Below are 13,910 nucleotides of genomic sequence, written 5' to 3' on the forward strand. Positions count from 1 at the left end.
AGGTGGGCGCAGAGCTAAGCCCTAGCTTTTCTAGAGTCGTGTTGGTAGGACAGGATTCTGGTGTGAGTGTGTTACTTGAACGCATGGAGAAAGCACCCCAGGGGATAGTGGGAGGGGTTAGCAGCAGTTGTCCAAGGGGACTGGAAACAGCCGTGTTTTTTTATAAAAAGCCTGAACATGCTATTTAGCTCTTTAAACTGTGTCTCACTTTGGTAAAAATAATAGGTAAATTAAAAGGAAAGCCCCTGAATCTTGGATTTTGACCTCTGTCCTCCAGCACGGTGGCCACTGGCAGCTGTGGCCAGTGATGACATAAAATGTGGCCAGTCTGAACACAGATGTGCCCTGAGTATAAAGGCACATCAAGTTTTGAAGACTTCTGTGAAAAAAAAGTAGCATAGCTTGTGATTGATTTTTCTTAATATTAATTACATGTTGGAATGATAATATTTGGGATATATGAGCCAAAAAAACAGATTTTTAAAATTAATTTCATCTTTTTGTTTCAAATGTGGCTACTAGCAAATACTAAATAGCATATCGGACTTACAGTCTGTTTCTTTCGGACAGCACCGAATCAGATCTGGGCTAGAAACCTAGTGTAGTGGGTGTCCTCAGGCTGGAGGTTGGGTGACTGGCCTTTTTGTCCTCAGTAGGAAAAGTCATGCCAGCATACAAGGGTGGCTCTTGTTTTTCAGTATTTGGCTCTGCCTGGATAGGTCTGCAGCTGCAGGCCAAGATGCTACCAGGATCTTAGATGAGCTAATAGTGTGTTAATTTGAAATTTCAGGTAAGGGACAAAGATCTGTTTATTTAGTTGTCAACATGGAGTTTATTTAATAATTGACTTAATGAGGAGCTGGTTGTCCCGAGTCCTGCGGGCAGTCAGGTACTGCATGTGGGCACAGATCAAGCCCAGTCATTTCTAGCTGCCACTGATGCTCCTAGGGTAATAAGGCCTTTTTAATAAGACCTCTGCTACTAATTGGTGTGTTAGGTTCCATACTCGGAATAATCACATGTTCACCCCAAGTTGAAGAGTCTGGAATGTTTTTTTTTTTTTTAAATTAACATACAATGTATGATTAGCCCCAGGGGTACAGGTCTTGAATCGCCAGGTTTACACACTTCACAGCACCCACCATAGCACATACCCTCCCCAGTGTCCATAACCCCACCCCCTCTCCCCAGCAACCCTCAGTTTGTTTTGTGAGATTAAGATTCTCTTATGGTTTGTCTCCCTCCCAATCCCATCTTGTTTCATTTATTCTTTTCCTACCCCCCAAATCCCCCATGTGGCATCTCCACTTCCTCATATCAGGGAGATCACATGATAGTTGTCTTTCTCCGATTGGAAAAGTCTGGAATGTTTTGTCATTTATGAAACACCGCTGGAGTTAGAGTGTTTGGTGTTTTCTTTCCCAGCTGCAGCTTGGACAGCCAGTAGTATTTGCTTCCTGGAGCCACTTCTCTTAGCGGGCAAACACCGACTCCTCCGTGGGTATAGACGAGGAGGGCGCACCTGCAGGAGTGTCAGTCCCAGGGCCTCCCAGCTCTGTGACAAAGCACAGAGCACGGTCAGGGAGATTGTTATGTGATTAAAGCGTGTTTAACTCACTGCCATAAAGTGCTTTGTGTCACGCCCTGGTCCCCACAAGACCCTGGCAGGGAAGCTGCTCCATTTTACGGATGCGAAAACAGTCCCAGAGTGGGGTGCCTTGTCAGGGCAGTGAGGTGAGCAAGTGGCAAAGCCTGCCTGTTGGGCTAGGCTTAGCCTCCTCCGCATGTGCTGCCTTGCCCCTGAGTCTGTGTTACTCTGCGGTCTGGTTCGTGCTGCCTGATCTCCGATCATGAAGTCGAGAGAGTGTTAAAAAAAGAAGTCTTTTAAAAAAAAGTTTCCAGCAAGTTCCAACTACGAAGAACCTGACCTGAACTGACTGCAGCTATGATCCCTCATGGTTTGCTCTGAGGTGATATTACCGTGTTTGGTGACGAGGTCTGCCCCTGACCCTGCTTGAGGTTGTTGGCTAATACACAGCACGTGCAACTTAGTACCTTTTTTTTTTAATTCCCCCAAATTCAAAAACCTATCTTGTGCTAAGGATTTTGGATAATCGATTGGGGGCTTGAATCCCAAAGTTCCTGGTTTTAGGTTTGCCAAAACGGAGGCATAGATCCTGTTTTAATTCCGTGGCCAGTGCATTGCCAAGCCTTTATGCTGACCTGCTACCCTTTTGGGTCTGCTTCTCTTTCTAGTATGCTGGATGACTTTTCTCATGAGTTGGAGAGCACTCAGTCTCGGCTGGACAATGTGATGAAGAAACTTGCAAAAGTATCTCACATGACCAGTGGTATGTATGGTATTTAAAGCTTAAGAATTCCTACTGAAATCTAGAAACACCGTCTACAGGGTTCTCAAAGGCATGCCCCTTCGGATCTCTTCTGTGGGACACTTTTGGTTCTGCTCTTCGGTCGGAGAAGGAAGACTAGTTCGCACAGGCCTTGTCTGCTGCTTGTGGCTTGAGAAGTGGTTTTTGCGCACCCCCACTGCACGAGGCTGGTGGTGTTGGGTGGCTTTTCTCCTAGCAGATTAACTCTCTTTAGAAAATCCTTTCTTATTTTATTTTTTCTATTTCCTTGCCAAAATAGGGAACTTATTATAAAATTACTCTTATAAGTAATTAAGCCAGTTACTGTTTTCTTCTGGACTGACTTACTTTCATTGAGAAACTCCTACCATTTCAGAATAAGGGGGCCTTACAGATCTAATTTAATGGTTTTCATTTAAATCCACAGTGAAAAACTCCATCGGTTTTGCAGCAGGATGGGGTGAAGAAATAACAGTTTTCAAATCAGTCACTGTGTAGGAATATATGTTCCAATGACTCTATTTTTTTTTTTATTGTAACAACCCTTGCCTCCCCTAGTACATTAGAAATAATGTTTTATTTATTCTTTTTTTAAGATTTTATTTATTTGAGAGAAAGCGAGTGAACGAGATGGAGAGCATGAGCAGGGGGGAGAGGCAGAGGGAGAAGCAGACTCCCCGCTGAGCAGGGAGCCCAACGTGGGGCTCCATTCCAGGACCCCAGGATCATGCCCTGAGCCGAAGGCAGATGCTAAACCAACTGAGCCACCCAGGCATCCCAGAAATAGTGTATTTTAAATTAAAGAAAATCCAGTATCTCCTTTCTTCTTTCGTTGGCTGGAGTGGCCTGGTGAAGGGGGGACCTGAGCTGCTCCTTGAGCTGATGTGGCTGTTTTTGAACCAGAGCTCCCAGCTCCCCCACCGGAATCTCCCCCACCCCCCCGCTTTCTTGACACGTCTTTCTTTGGGTTTCCTCCCCTCAGGTCTGTGCTATGGGGTCTGATAGTTCGGACTTTTGAACTGAGACTTAAATACAAATGTGTATTTGCTTTCCAGCACTTCAACTCATAGGTTATAGAACAGTCGTCTGGGGCTCAGCTTCTTATCTGTAAAATAATAGGTTGATGCCTTCATCTCAAGATCACTGTGAAGATTAAATGAAGTAACAGTAGTTAATCTGCAAGTGTTTAACAGTGTCTCCGGTGTATTAGTACTTACCAAATGTTTGTGTTTTAAAAAAATACCTAGACAGGTGGAATATGGCCCTGCAGGGCAAAAGACCTATTAGAGCCAAAACAGAGGGAAGCTGGTGGCCAGACTTCCTTCTTTCTTTCTCTCCAGGGACAAATACCTTTATGCTTCTAGCAAGTCATTGCCAGAAGCAGGCGCCCCCTTAGTTCATCATTCACACAACTTCAGAGAAAGGTTCGCAAAGCTGCCTTCCTTACTGCTCCGTGTTCTCTCCTCTCCCACCTTCACCCCTCTACTTAAAAAAAAAAAAAGTTAATGAACTATTATATAACCAGTTGCAACACCAGACCTCTTACTAGTGTATGTATTAGTCACAAAGTCAAGTAGCTACTTCAGCACCAGTTTTGTTTGGGGAAGAGCAAAGAACAAAGATGCACTGTGTCTTTGTTTCACAGCATTCCGGGTATGAATAATTTAGAAAAGTACTTGCATTGTGATAAGCCGTTCAGTGTGTATAAATAGCATTGAGCCTTGTTTATGCTTAATTCTACTTTATCCTGAAAGAAAAGTTTGGGGAGTAAAGTGGGGACTTCAATTATGTTTGTCTAAGAGAAAGAGCCAGAAAACAGAGCATTCAGCCTGAAAGGCCCTTCAGTTTGGACAGCTCGCCTGGGGTTTTCATTTTAATCTTTGCTTGCTCCCAAAAGAAAGCTTGCTCAGGGACCTCCTGCACGGTGGTGCTGGCTTCAGTTTGACAACAAGGCAGTTTATATTTGTCTCTGTTCTCCAAAACTTTGGGGCAGGTTGACTACATTTTCATCTGTCCTTGAAGTGTAGTAAGACACACGGACGTTCAACGAGGCGGTCACTGAGCACGCACAGGGCAGCTGCCCTCCCCGTGGCTGGCTGCTCCATGGCCGAGGAAAGCCAAGATGTCGCACCTGCCTTTCCAAGTGACCCAAGGAAAGTCTATTCTTTTGAGTAGATACGGAGGTTTTCTTCCCCTCACATTCCAAAATTCCGTTACCTTTTCTCTTTAGGGGAGGAAAATATTCTGTAAGGGGGAAAAAAAAAAACCCTACCGTTGGAGTTCTCTTTGTTCCTCTCTGACTTTTTGAGGCAGGTCTTGAACTTGTCAAGCTGGTTAGGCTTTCCACTTGAAAGCACAGAAGCCTTTGTGGTTAGGACTCACCCCTTCTGGGGAGAAGTCAGCTGGAGTAACGGCTCCCAGAGCTTTCCTGGTTCAGGCTAATCCAGCAGCAGCTTTCCACTACAGAGGAAGGTGGCTTGGAACAGAGTTCTGGGTTGTGCTGGCTCGTGTGACCCAACTTCTTGATGAAAACCCCCGGTTCAATGCAGTTGTGGAAGAGAAAATGATTGGGGGTGGGAGGGGATTGGGATTGGGTAGAGGCTGGTGGAAAGCCAGAAAGTGGAAAACTGGTTCAGTATCGGGAATCTGGGTTTGAGATGCAGGATGGGGAGCGGTGCAGGGATCTGTATGAAGCTGGGGGGTACGGGTGGTGAGGAAGCAGTTACCTTGACTGTTTTGTCCTGGAGGAATACTGACTAATCATTTTAATGAGAGGGTTTTTAAAACATCATAACATTTTTAAATAGATGAAAAAATGCTAGATACTCAAGTTTTCTTGGCCAGTGAAGCGATAAACAGATTAAAAATATTTTCTGAGTAGGCTGATTCTGCCTCCCATGCCCATTCAACTAGCCCCTGTCAGGTAAGGAACCGACAGACTTGGGGTCTTTGCCCTGATCACACTTACTAGTGAGTTTGTAGCACGTCTGAAGTAGAACAAGGTGGTTGGCACTGAGATGATACTTGCTTTGCTTACTGCCACTTGGTGGCTGGCTGTTGGCTGGTTCTAAGATTCTGCTCTCCATGACATTTAAATAATTTAAGTGTTCGGTCTGTGGACTTAGCAATGCTTTGTAGCAAGTTTGGCAAGTTGTTTTCCTAGATTCAGACCTTTGTATAATGTGATTCTTGATAACTATGGTGTGCCACAGTCTGCAGGCTCTCCAATAACCTTCTGATGAATCAGTATGACTTTATGTTTCTGTTTAAACCGAGTGATCTTTTCTAGCTGTTGAACTGCATTTTCATAGGCCTATGAAATCCTGTTCTCTCAGTCTGACCCTTCGTGGAAAATGCAGGACTCGTCTGCAGAAAGACCGTGTGTTCTTTCTACACCTGCATAAGTGAACGAGGCATCCTGGCAATGGCAGCATCTTGGGCCCCAGGCCCTTCCCGGCCCAGAGTGTGTGAGGCTGTTGGTGTTCACACTCACCAGAGCCCGGCCAGGCAGCTCAGTGTGAGGGCCCCGCACCCAGGGTTGTGGGTGCAGCTGGGGCTCCCCTTGGTCTTCCCCGTGGCTCTCCTGCCCCCTCCTGCCCCTCGAGCCTCCTTGCTCTCGCCATTTAGTTGGACTCTAGCCACTTAGCTTCCCGTGCTTGTCCTCAGGCGTCAATAGGGCAGAATGTTTCAGGGAAGACATTCCGCTTTCATTGTCAGGCAGGCTGTGCCGGTTGTTGAAGTGATCTTACTCCTTTCCTGACCGGCTGTGGGGCAATGTGGATCGTACTCTTGATCCCAGAGTTTGCTTTCTCAGCACCTCATTTCCTGAAGTGACCAGCAGGCGCTTCTGTCCTCTGTCCACCCTCCCCTGGTGCTCATTGAACAAAGAACATGATTCCTGTTGAATGAAATGATTTCACTTCGGTGGGAGATGAAAGCAGATGGGCTTTGGTCTGTAAGGCTGATGCCAGCCGCTTTCCGCGGACACGGTACCCCCGAGCAGCAGCAAAGCGAGAGCCAGAGTCTAACTCACGGCTTGAGACGCGAAGCACGCACTTAGAGGCCCGTTTTCAGGAGGCGGGCCGAGCTGTGGACGCACACGCGGGCAGGCCCCCCAGGCAGGCTCCGGAGCCTCTGTGTGCCCACCCGTGTGCTTTCTGTCCCCGCTCTGCCGCGGGGCCTTGCCTGTGGCTATACCCTGGGGAGTGCAGCATCGCAAGCGCTAATCCTCCTGTCCTGCCTTCCAGATCGGCGCCAGTGGTGTGCCATCGCCGTCCTCTTCGTGGTCCTGCTGGTCGTGCTGGTCTTCTTCTTAGTGCTGTGACGGCGGCCCCGCGCGGCTCCTGCGCACGGACCCCGGGGGAGGCGGGCAGCAGCGCCCCGCGTTGCCGTCTCCTCACACTCTTGTCTGGAAAACACAGCCTGCACTGACCTTCCTCCTCGCGACACCGCCGCGGAGATAGCGGCACTGCCCCGGCGCTGGCAGGGCCGCTGGGAAGAGGAGGCGGATGACTGCGCGCCCGGCACCGCCTGTCCTGAGGACGGCTCGCCGCTGCTTTGCCTCCGGGGCCCGGGCCCCCAGGACAGACTCTGAGGAATCCAGGAAAGTTCGCGACTCAACTAGCGCTTGCTGTTGCTCATTCCATCCATCTCTGGCCGCTCCTTCCCCCTCCCAGACAGCACGCCTGTGCCCTCCGGGACCCCGCTGGCCGCACCGGCTCCCGGGCGGTCTCCTCTCCCGTGGCGGCAGTGGCCCCGCGGCCCCCCCAGAGCTGGTTGCTCTTGGGGACACAAGGCCCAGAAGCAGTTTGTGACAGAAAATGCAGTGGTCCATTTTTCAGGGATAAGTGCTGGGATAAAATTGCTTTTCCAGGCTCATTATTCTGTGGTAGAAACAACTAATGGAAAAGAATGGAAAGCACAAGGCTTTGGGGGTGCCGACAGCTGGTGGCCTGAACCGAAGGGAGGAGGGGGCAGCGAGACCCAGGGTTTGCACAGCTGAGGGGAGGGTGGATGAGGATGCTGGAGCCCAGAGCCTTGCTAGATCGTGTCACTACCCTGGGGCTGCTTGTGTTTCTACGACGCCCCTTACCTGCACGGCTGCTGCGCAGCTCAGCCGCTCGCTTGGACGGTCTGGACCCAGGGCCGGTCTGGCAGCCGGTCAGGTCATTGCTGTGGCACTCTGCGTGGGGGGGAGGGGCGGTTAGTACACTGGCGGGTACAGCGACACTCACTCAGAAACCATAATGACCAAATAGGCTAGTTCTGGACCAGATTTCTCTTAACCTGGGAGGAATGGTTAGGAATAGGTGAACTTGGGTGGGGTTTTTTTCCCCCTGAGATGACAACTGAGTTTTTTTTATTACCCATTCAAATAACTGAGCCAATTCAAATTTGAAGAACGGATGCTTTAATTGAGTTTTAGTAGCTGAAACTGCTGAGATGCTAAAACTTCAAGCTTTCGATGACTTCTTAAACGCCTCCAGCGTCCCGGCCTCTGTAGGATATTTTTATTACCTCCCCGATGCCGTCACTGGTATAGAGCGCCAGCCGACCCGGAGCCCGGCGGCAGAGGCCACGCTCTCCCCACCACCTTCTGCACTTGGAAAGCACGGCAACATCTGGATAGAGCTCTAGCTTTGACTTCCTGTTTCCTCATTTTATTGGGGCCCATTCCTCGGCACATTCTTTTTTTTTTTTTTCCTTTTTCCCTTTTTTCATGTTTTGTCTGTATTTCTTGGAGGTTTTTTTGCTTATTTGCTTTGGGCTTTTCCCCCCTTTTTGTGATTTGCAATGATGTACTTGCCCAGCTGACTTATGAATTGCACTTTTTAATAAATATTTGTAACAGTTTTTTAAAGAAGGGTATTTTCTCATAGTTAGGATCACGGTAGGTAAGGAAATCTGCCTCTTGCTGAAAGCTAAAAGCAGATTTTTAAAACTATAAGGGTGGTGTTTACACTCTATTTGATATATAAATAAGTTATTTTTTTCAAATTAGCAAAAAAAACCACAAGATTACTACAAAGGGCTTCAGACATAGGCTACTAGATTATTTGTTTTACAAGTTTTGAGACTCACTCAAATAGTTTTCTCTAAACTTAGAACAGGGATGGTCCTTAGATTTGCATTAAAATGAACAGGTCTTTGTCCACCCTACATGGGGACCTCGTCTCAGTACTGTAATCCACACTCCGCGCTTCAAGAGGCGGCCGGCAGCCTAATGACCTGTATGATCATGCCATCCAAAAGCCGTGCTCTTCTCCTGCTATTACCAGGTTTACTGTGCCCCGCACCACTGTCACGGGTGTCCTTGGGGCCTGTTGGGAGCATGCCTGGCCATTAATGGGTAAGATGCTTCCTGAGGTCGGCGGGCCAAGTGTTGTGACCCGGGTAATTACTAAATGTCGGGAGAGATTTGGAATCGGCGCGAGGACCTCACTTAATTTCAAATGTTTGCTGAGCAGTGGCTATTGTAGACCAGACTCCCGCTGAAGCTGGCCAGGGAGTTCCTTAGGAGGAGAAAGTTTACTTCAAGATGCGAGCAGTGCCTGCGTTCCCCCGCGGGCGCCCCATCTCTGCACCTCGCAGGAACCGCTCTTGGACGGGCAGCCCCTTACCGTGATCGTCCGCGTTGGCTCTGCCCCAGCAGAGCTTCCGGCCCCGCCAGAGTGATCCTGGGTCTGACCCTGTTGTGCCCGAGCTGGGCATCGCTGCAGACGTCTCCGCTCATAATGCAAACGGGGCAGCCCGAGGAAACAAGCCAGGGGCTTAGGTTGATTTTTGAGGATAAATGTTTCTTCATCAGCGATCCTAACACTGCCGGGCTTTGGGGGGGCACCTGCGTGGTCCCCGTGCCTGTAAAACGGGGAGAGAAGTAGACCCCGGTGACCCTCTGCCCTGCTCAGAGGCACATGCTGTAGCGTGCGGGCTTCTCCCCACAGCCTCGGCGCCCCGACACATGTCATTTCTAAGGAACTGGCGGGATGTGATGGATACAAGAGAGCTCGGCTTACATTTATCGGTTTATTGGAAGAAGGTTTTTCTAATCAGCTGATTTGGGGGGACAGGTGGGGGGAATGAGGCATCGAGAGAGTTTGCCAGAGTGGGGATCCAGCTGGAAAACCAAAATACCTTTCGTTTTCAGTCCCAAGGTTCCATCTCGCCTTTGTGCGGCCCGCGCGCCCCGGCGCTCCGCGGTGCCCGCTGCGGGGGGCCGCTGGGAGTCGCAGCGCGTGTGCCGCACGAGGATCCTCACGCCAGAGCCCAAGGGAGGAAACTTGGGAGCTTGCCCATTTCCCTCCGCTTCCAGCCAGAGTTAAACAGACTGATGGGTCTGGTAGCCAACCGCTTGGCAACTCCCACTCCTTCTCACCTCGTGAGATTCGGGGCTGTGAAGAGAAATCTAGTCTGACTGCAACAGAAATCTGTCTCTGCGAAGTGCGGTACCTTCTGTAAGCGACGGTGGCAGAGCCAAGATCTTTCTCTTGGTAATTTCCCTGGCTATGAAGTGAGACCGTTACCTTTCTAGAGAATTCACCGCGTTTGAGGATCTGGGACCGGCGTGACACGCGGGAGCGGCTCTGAGGCTCGGCGGGCTCCGGCTTCACCGCGCGCCGCGGGACGAACTCGGAAGCGGAACTGCCGCGGGCCGGCCCGAGAGCGGAAGTTGGAAGCCACGGCGCGCGCGACGCGCCCCTTTGTCTTCCTCTCGCGGGCATTTCTTTCCCTCCCAGGTTTTGTTTTGTTTGTTTGTTTGTTTGTTTTTTTAAGAATAACATTTTTGAAAAGCATGTTTTTTTCACCAAGAGCAGAGAGAGGTGAAACCAGAGGGCTCGCAGACCTCCAGCCCCTCCGACCAGTCCGGGCGGGAAGACGGCGCCCCCGTGAGCGGCCCGGCGGGGGCACAGCCACGGGCTTCTCCCAGAGCTCTGCTTCTGAGCGGGGACAGCTGCGTGGCCAGGCGAGCCTGTCCTGTCCTTACCGCCCCCCACCCCCACCCCGCCTTCACAGACACGCTGCGCTTCAAGGGAGAAGGTCTTACTCTTGCAAGGCCCGCAGCAGTCGGCTGTAGGGGAGCGTGGACACCGGCCTCGCCGAGGTCCCTTGCTGTGACACTCTGAAGCTGCCGTCAGGTGTCAGGTCCAGAAAATCAAGAGAATTCTGCGTAGAACAGCCGTTCAGACAGACTGGGAGAGACGTGCAATGAACCTCCGAGGCTCCCGCTCTTAAGGCTCAGGGCCGGGTCCCTCACGGCAGGGCTGAACCCCGGGCTGGCTGGCTTCTGGGGTCAGCGTCCCCGACAGCGCCATTGGAAGGGCTTGGACCACTCGGCTCAGCCAGAGTCTTGTTTTAGGCCGAGCGCAGCACGGCTCCCCACACGGACACGGGGATCGTTTGTTGCACTGCGTTCTGGACTCAGGCACCAGGGAGCTCGTGCACAGCTTGGGACAAGTGACCTCGGTGACATAACAAGGTAGGCCGGTAATGACCGGTCGGGCGCATCCCCCACCCCAACCATCTGATGTTTTTTGCTTTTGGATAGACACTGAAGCTTTGAAAACTCCGGCGGGGCCTGGGCCGTGTTGCTGCCGGCTACCTGTAGGCGGGAGTTCCTTAAGTTCTGGTCTCTTTACCCATACAGGTTTGTGGCAAGGCGGGGAAGAAAGAAAAACTTGGTTTCCCTGCGATATAAGCTAATGTGTTGGTGCTGTTTTCCTTCCCATGTGACCTTTGTCCAGAAATGCCCTTCCCCAAGGCTGTGTAGACGGGAACTCTGCTGAGACGGTGATTGTCCCAGTCACCTGCCCGGCTGCTTGGCATGGACCTGTGAGAAAGTGTATTTTATCCTTTTCTTTTCTTTTCTTTTCTTTTTTTTTAAGGTTAGGAGTTCTTGAACCCAGAAGCCACTCGATTATCCAGGGGGTGTTAGAAATAAGACCCCCAGCCTCACTGTTCGCTGAGCTCTTGGACCTTGTTGTGTAGCTCGGTGTCAGCCCGACGCGCCACACAGGCCAGGCTTTCCGTCAGCCCTGGGCTGAGACCACGTTAACCATTGTTCTTTCTGCTCCGCAGAAAGTGGGTTTTAGCTGAGACCCTGCTCCAGGCTGGAAATCGCAACCCTGTAGGTGAAGTCTGCCCTGGGAGAGGCAGACGTCCTAGTCCTCGGGAAAAGAAAGTATCCGTGCGGGGTGAGGAGAGGCCAGCCACGTGCCTCCCAGTAGAATAAGTTACTGGAACTTGCTTGTAAGCTTGATGTGCTTCCGTTCTAGGTTGACCCAGGCTGGGAGAATGCCCCGGGTGAGGGTGGCCTGGAAACCAGGAAAGGGCCAAAGACAGGAAGCTGTAAATGATTCTGGATTCGTTTTTTTTTTAAGTGGAAAAATACACTTTCACTAGCTCATATGCAATCAGAAATTAGTGTAATGAAAAAATGAAATGTGTAATACCTGGCAGTACTCAGCCAGATTAAACCATGGAATCTTCTTTTGAAAGATAAATAACCTAGAGTGTTTCATTTTTAAATAACTAGAAGGTACAAACTAAAGAAGTGAGATCAAAGATTAGAATTGCAGATGCCCAGGTGACTTCCAGGTGGTGCCTCCCATTCCCCTGCTAGTCCCCATGAGAAGAGCCCGGTGGTCCTGGTGCCAGTCGACACTCCTCACCACAGGTAGATGCGTTTTGCTTTTTCTACAGGCCGGGTCTCCAAGTGCGGTGTGGGACCAGCCTCAGCAGCCATCGCCCAGGAGCTTGCTAGAAATGCAGGTTCTCAGGCACCCCTCCCTGGCCCTGCTGTATCACAGGCTCTGGGGCGTTCACAAGCCCTCCAAGTGGGTTCTGACGCCCAGTCTAGTTTCAGAATCACTGCTACTGCGTTGTGGAATTTAGGCTACAGTAAACCATCCCTGCATAATAAAACCTCTTCTGCAGCTTTGCGCGTAATTCTGACATTAAACAAACTGATGACACTACACACTTGAAAACTTTTTAAAAATACTGTGTAAGAAAAATCTCAACTAGCCGTCTTTCAAAGTGGTATTTTTACACCCTGGAGTCTATCAGTAATGTTTCTTACTTCTGCTCTTGAAATCATGTTACAGCTGTACAAAGAATACTACTGTTCAGTATTAAAAGAGAAATGGAAAGACCATGACCTTTGTCTTGGGCTGTTGTTTTGTTTGTTCTTGTCTTTGTTTTGTTGGGTTTTGTCTCTGTTTTTATTTCCTTTCATACTTACACAGAGCGCCCCCCTTCTGCCCCCATTAATAAACACGGACATATGCATACGCCTGGAGCTGGGAAAGTGTGTGGCTGTTAGAAGGTCTGAATTATAAATTGTGATTTCCTTGGCTGGACAAGTCACATGAATTAGGAAACCCCCAAATAACCATACTGTATATTCAAAATGTCATACAGCACAGTTTCAGTTGGGACAAGGAGTGTGTGGGGAGTAGAGAAGCAAGACCTGAGTCTTATTTCCCCCTCACCGAAGTGTTGGCCAACAACAATATGGGCCATCCCAGTTGGCAGTTGAAAGAACCTGCCTTCAGTTCTGTGTGGGGACAAGGTCATGAGGCTACATGAGTGCCTTAAGGACACAGACCTTCATCATTCCATCTGTCATCATCATCCTCACTCCTATTAACCAAACACCTTCCGTGTGCCTGGCACTGTTCTAGGTATTCTCTGTCTGCAGAGACTTAAAACGGCTGCATGAAATAGTGAGGTTTCCTCATCTAATAACCATCTCAGGTGCCGAAACTGGGACACAAGTAATTTCTCAAGGTCACACAGCTGATGAGAGGCAGAGCCACTTACCGTGCCCCCAGCACTGAGCACAGAAATTGGGACATCAGCGCTTCATGAGTCTTTTGACTTCCCCCAAAGGTAACAGTGAGGAGGGTTGACGCAAACCAACCTATAACCAGCCTTGTTAGGGAAAGGAGGGCTTATTTTGAGAGTTCTAGTTAATAGTTGAGGAGGATGGGATTTAGGGGGAAGACATGGTTATATGTGCCCCTAATGAAAGCAACTCATCCCCCACCCCAGCCTGAGGAAATGTGGACTGTGGTGTGGACAAGAGGGAAAAGCAACACCCCCCCCCCCAAGGCTGAGGGCTCTGGACCAACCAGCACCTTGACTGCACTGTTGGCTCTGCTGTGCAGCAAAAGAGTGATTTGCTGTCTTTCAAAAGGTCCCCACTGGCTACAGATCTTACGTAAAATTCTGAAAATACAAGACAAGACATGAGGCAAAAATTAAACTCCTAGGAAGGGAAGACCATGCTGCCATAATGTTGCACCATCCAAGAGAACATAGTTAAGATCCATAAACCTTGATCCGTGGCACATCTGAGGTGTCACTCGTCTGGAAACAGTAAAGTGACACTTCCCCAAGTGACACTGATGACAGAATATTATTGACCCCTCCGTTTAGTGCAGATGCAGGCAGGGTCTGAGCACAGATATCCCCACAAACCTGTCTCCCAGCAGGGGATGGGTTCCAGAAGCTTGGATGTGAGAAATCCAGATCCAACCT

At 49.8% G+C, this 13,910-nt stretch overlaps 1 protein-coding gene across 1 annotated transcript in view; it reads left to right on the forward strand.

Moving 5' to 3' along the window:
- Positions 1-6,864, forward strand: part of STX6 (syntaxin 6) — a 44,233-nt gene extending 37,369 nt beyond the window's left edge. The window contains exons 7-8 of the mRNA XM_032862711.1: positions 2,257-2,351; positions 6,617-6,864. Of these exons, the coding sequence (XP_032718602.1) occupies positions 2,257-2,351; positions 6,617-6,693 (172 nt within the window). The 3' untranslated portion in view covers positions 6,694-6,864. The remainder of the gene's footprint in view (positions 1-2,256; positions 2,352-6,616) is intronic.
- The last annotated feature ends 7,046 nt before the right edge of the window (positions 6,865-13,910 follow it).

Source organism: Lontra canadensis, unplaced genomic scaffold, assembly GCF_010015895.1.
Source record: "Lontra canadensis isolate GAN:19392208 unplaced genomic scaffold, GSC_riverotter_1.0 scaffold24, whole genome shotgun sequence".
In the NCBI taxonomy this organism is placed as follows: domain Eukaryota; kingdom Metazoa; phylum Chordata; class Mammalia; order Carnivora; family Mustelidae; genus Lontra; species Lontra canadensis.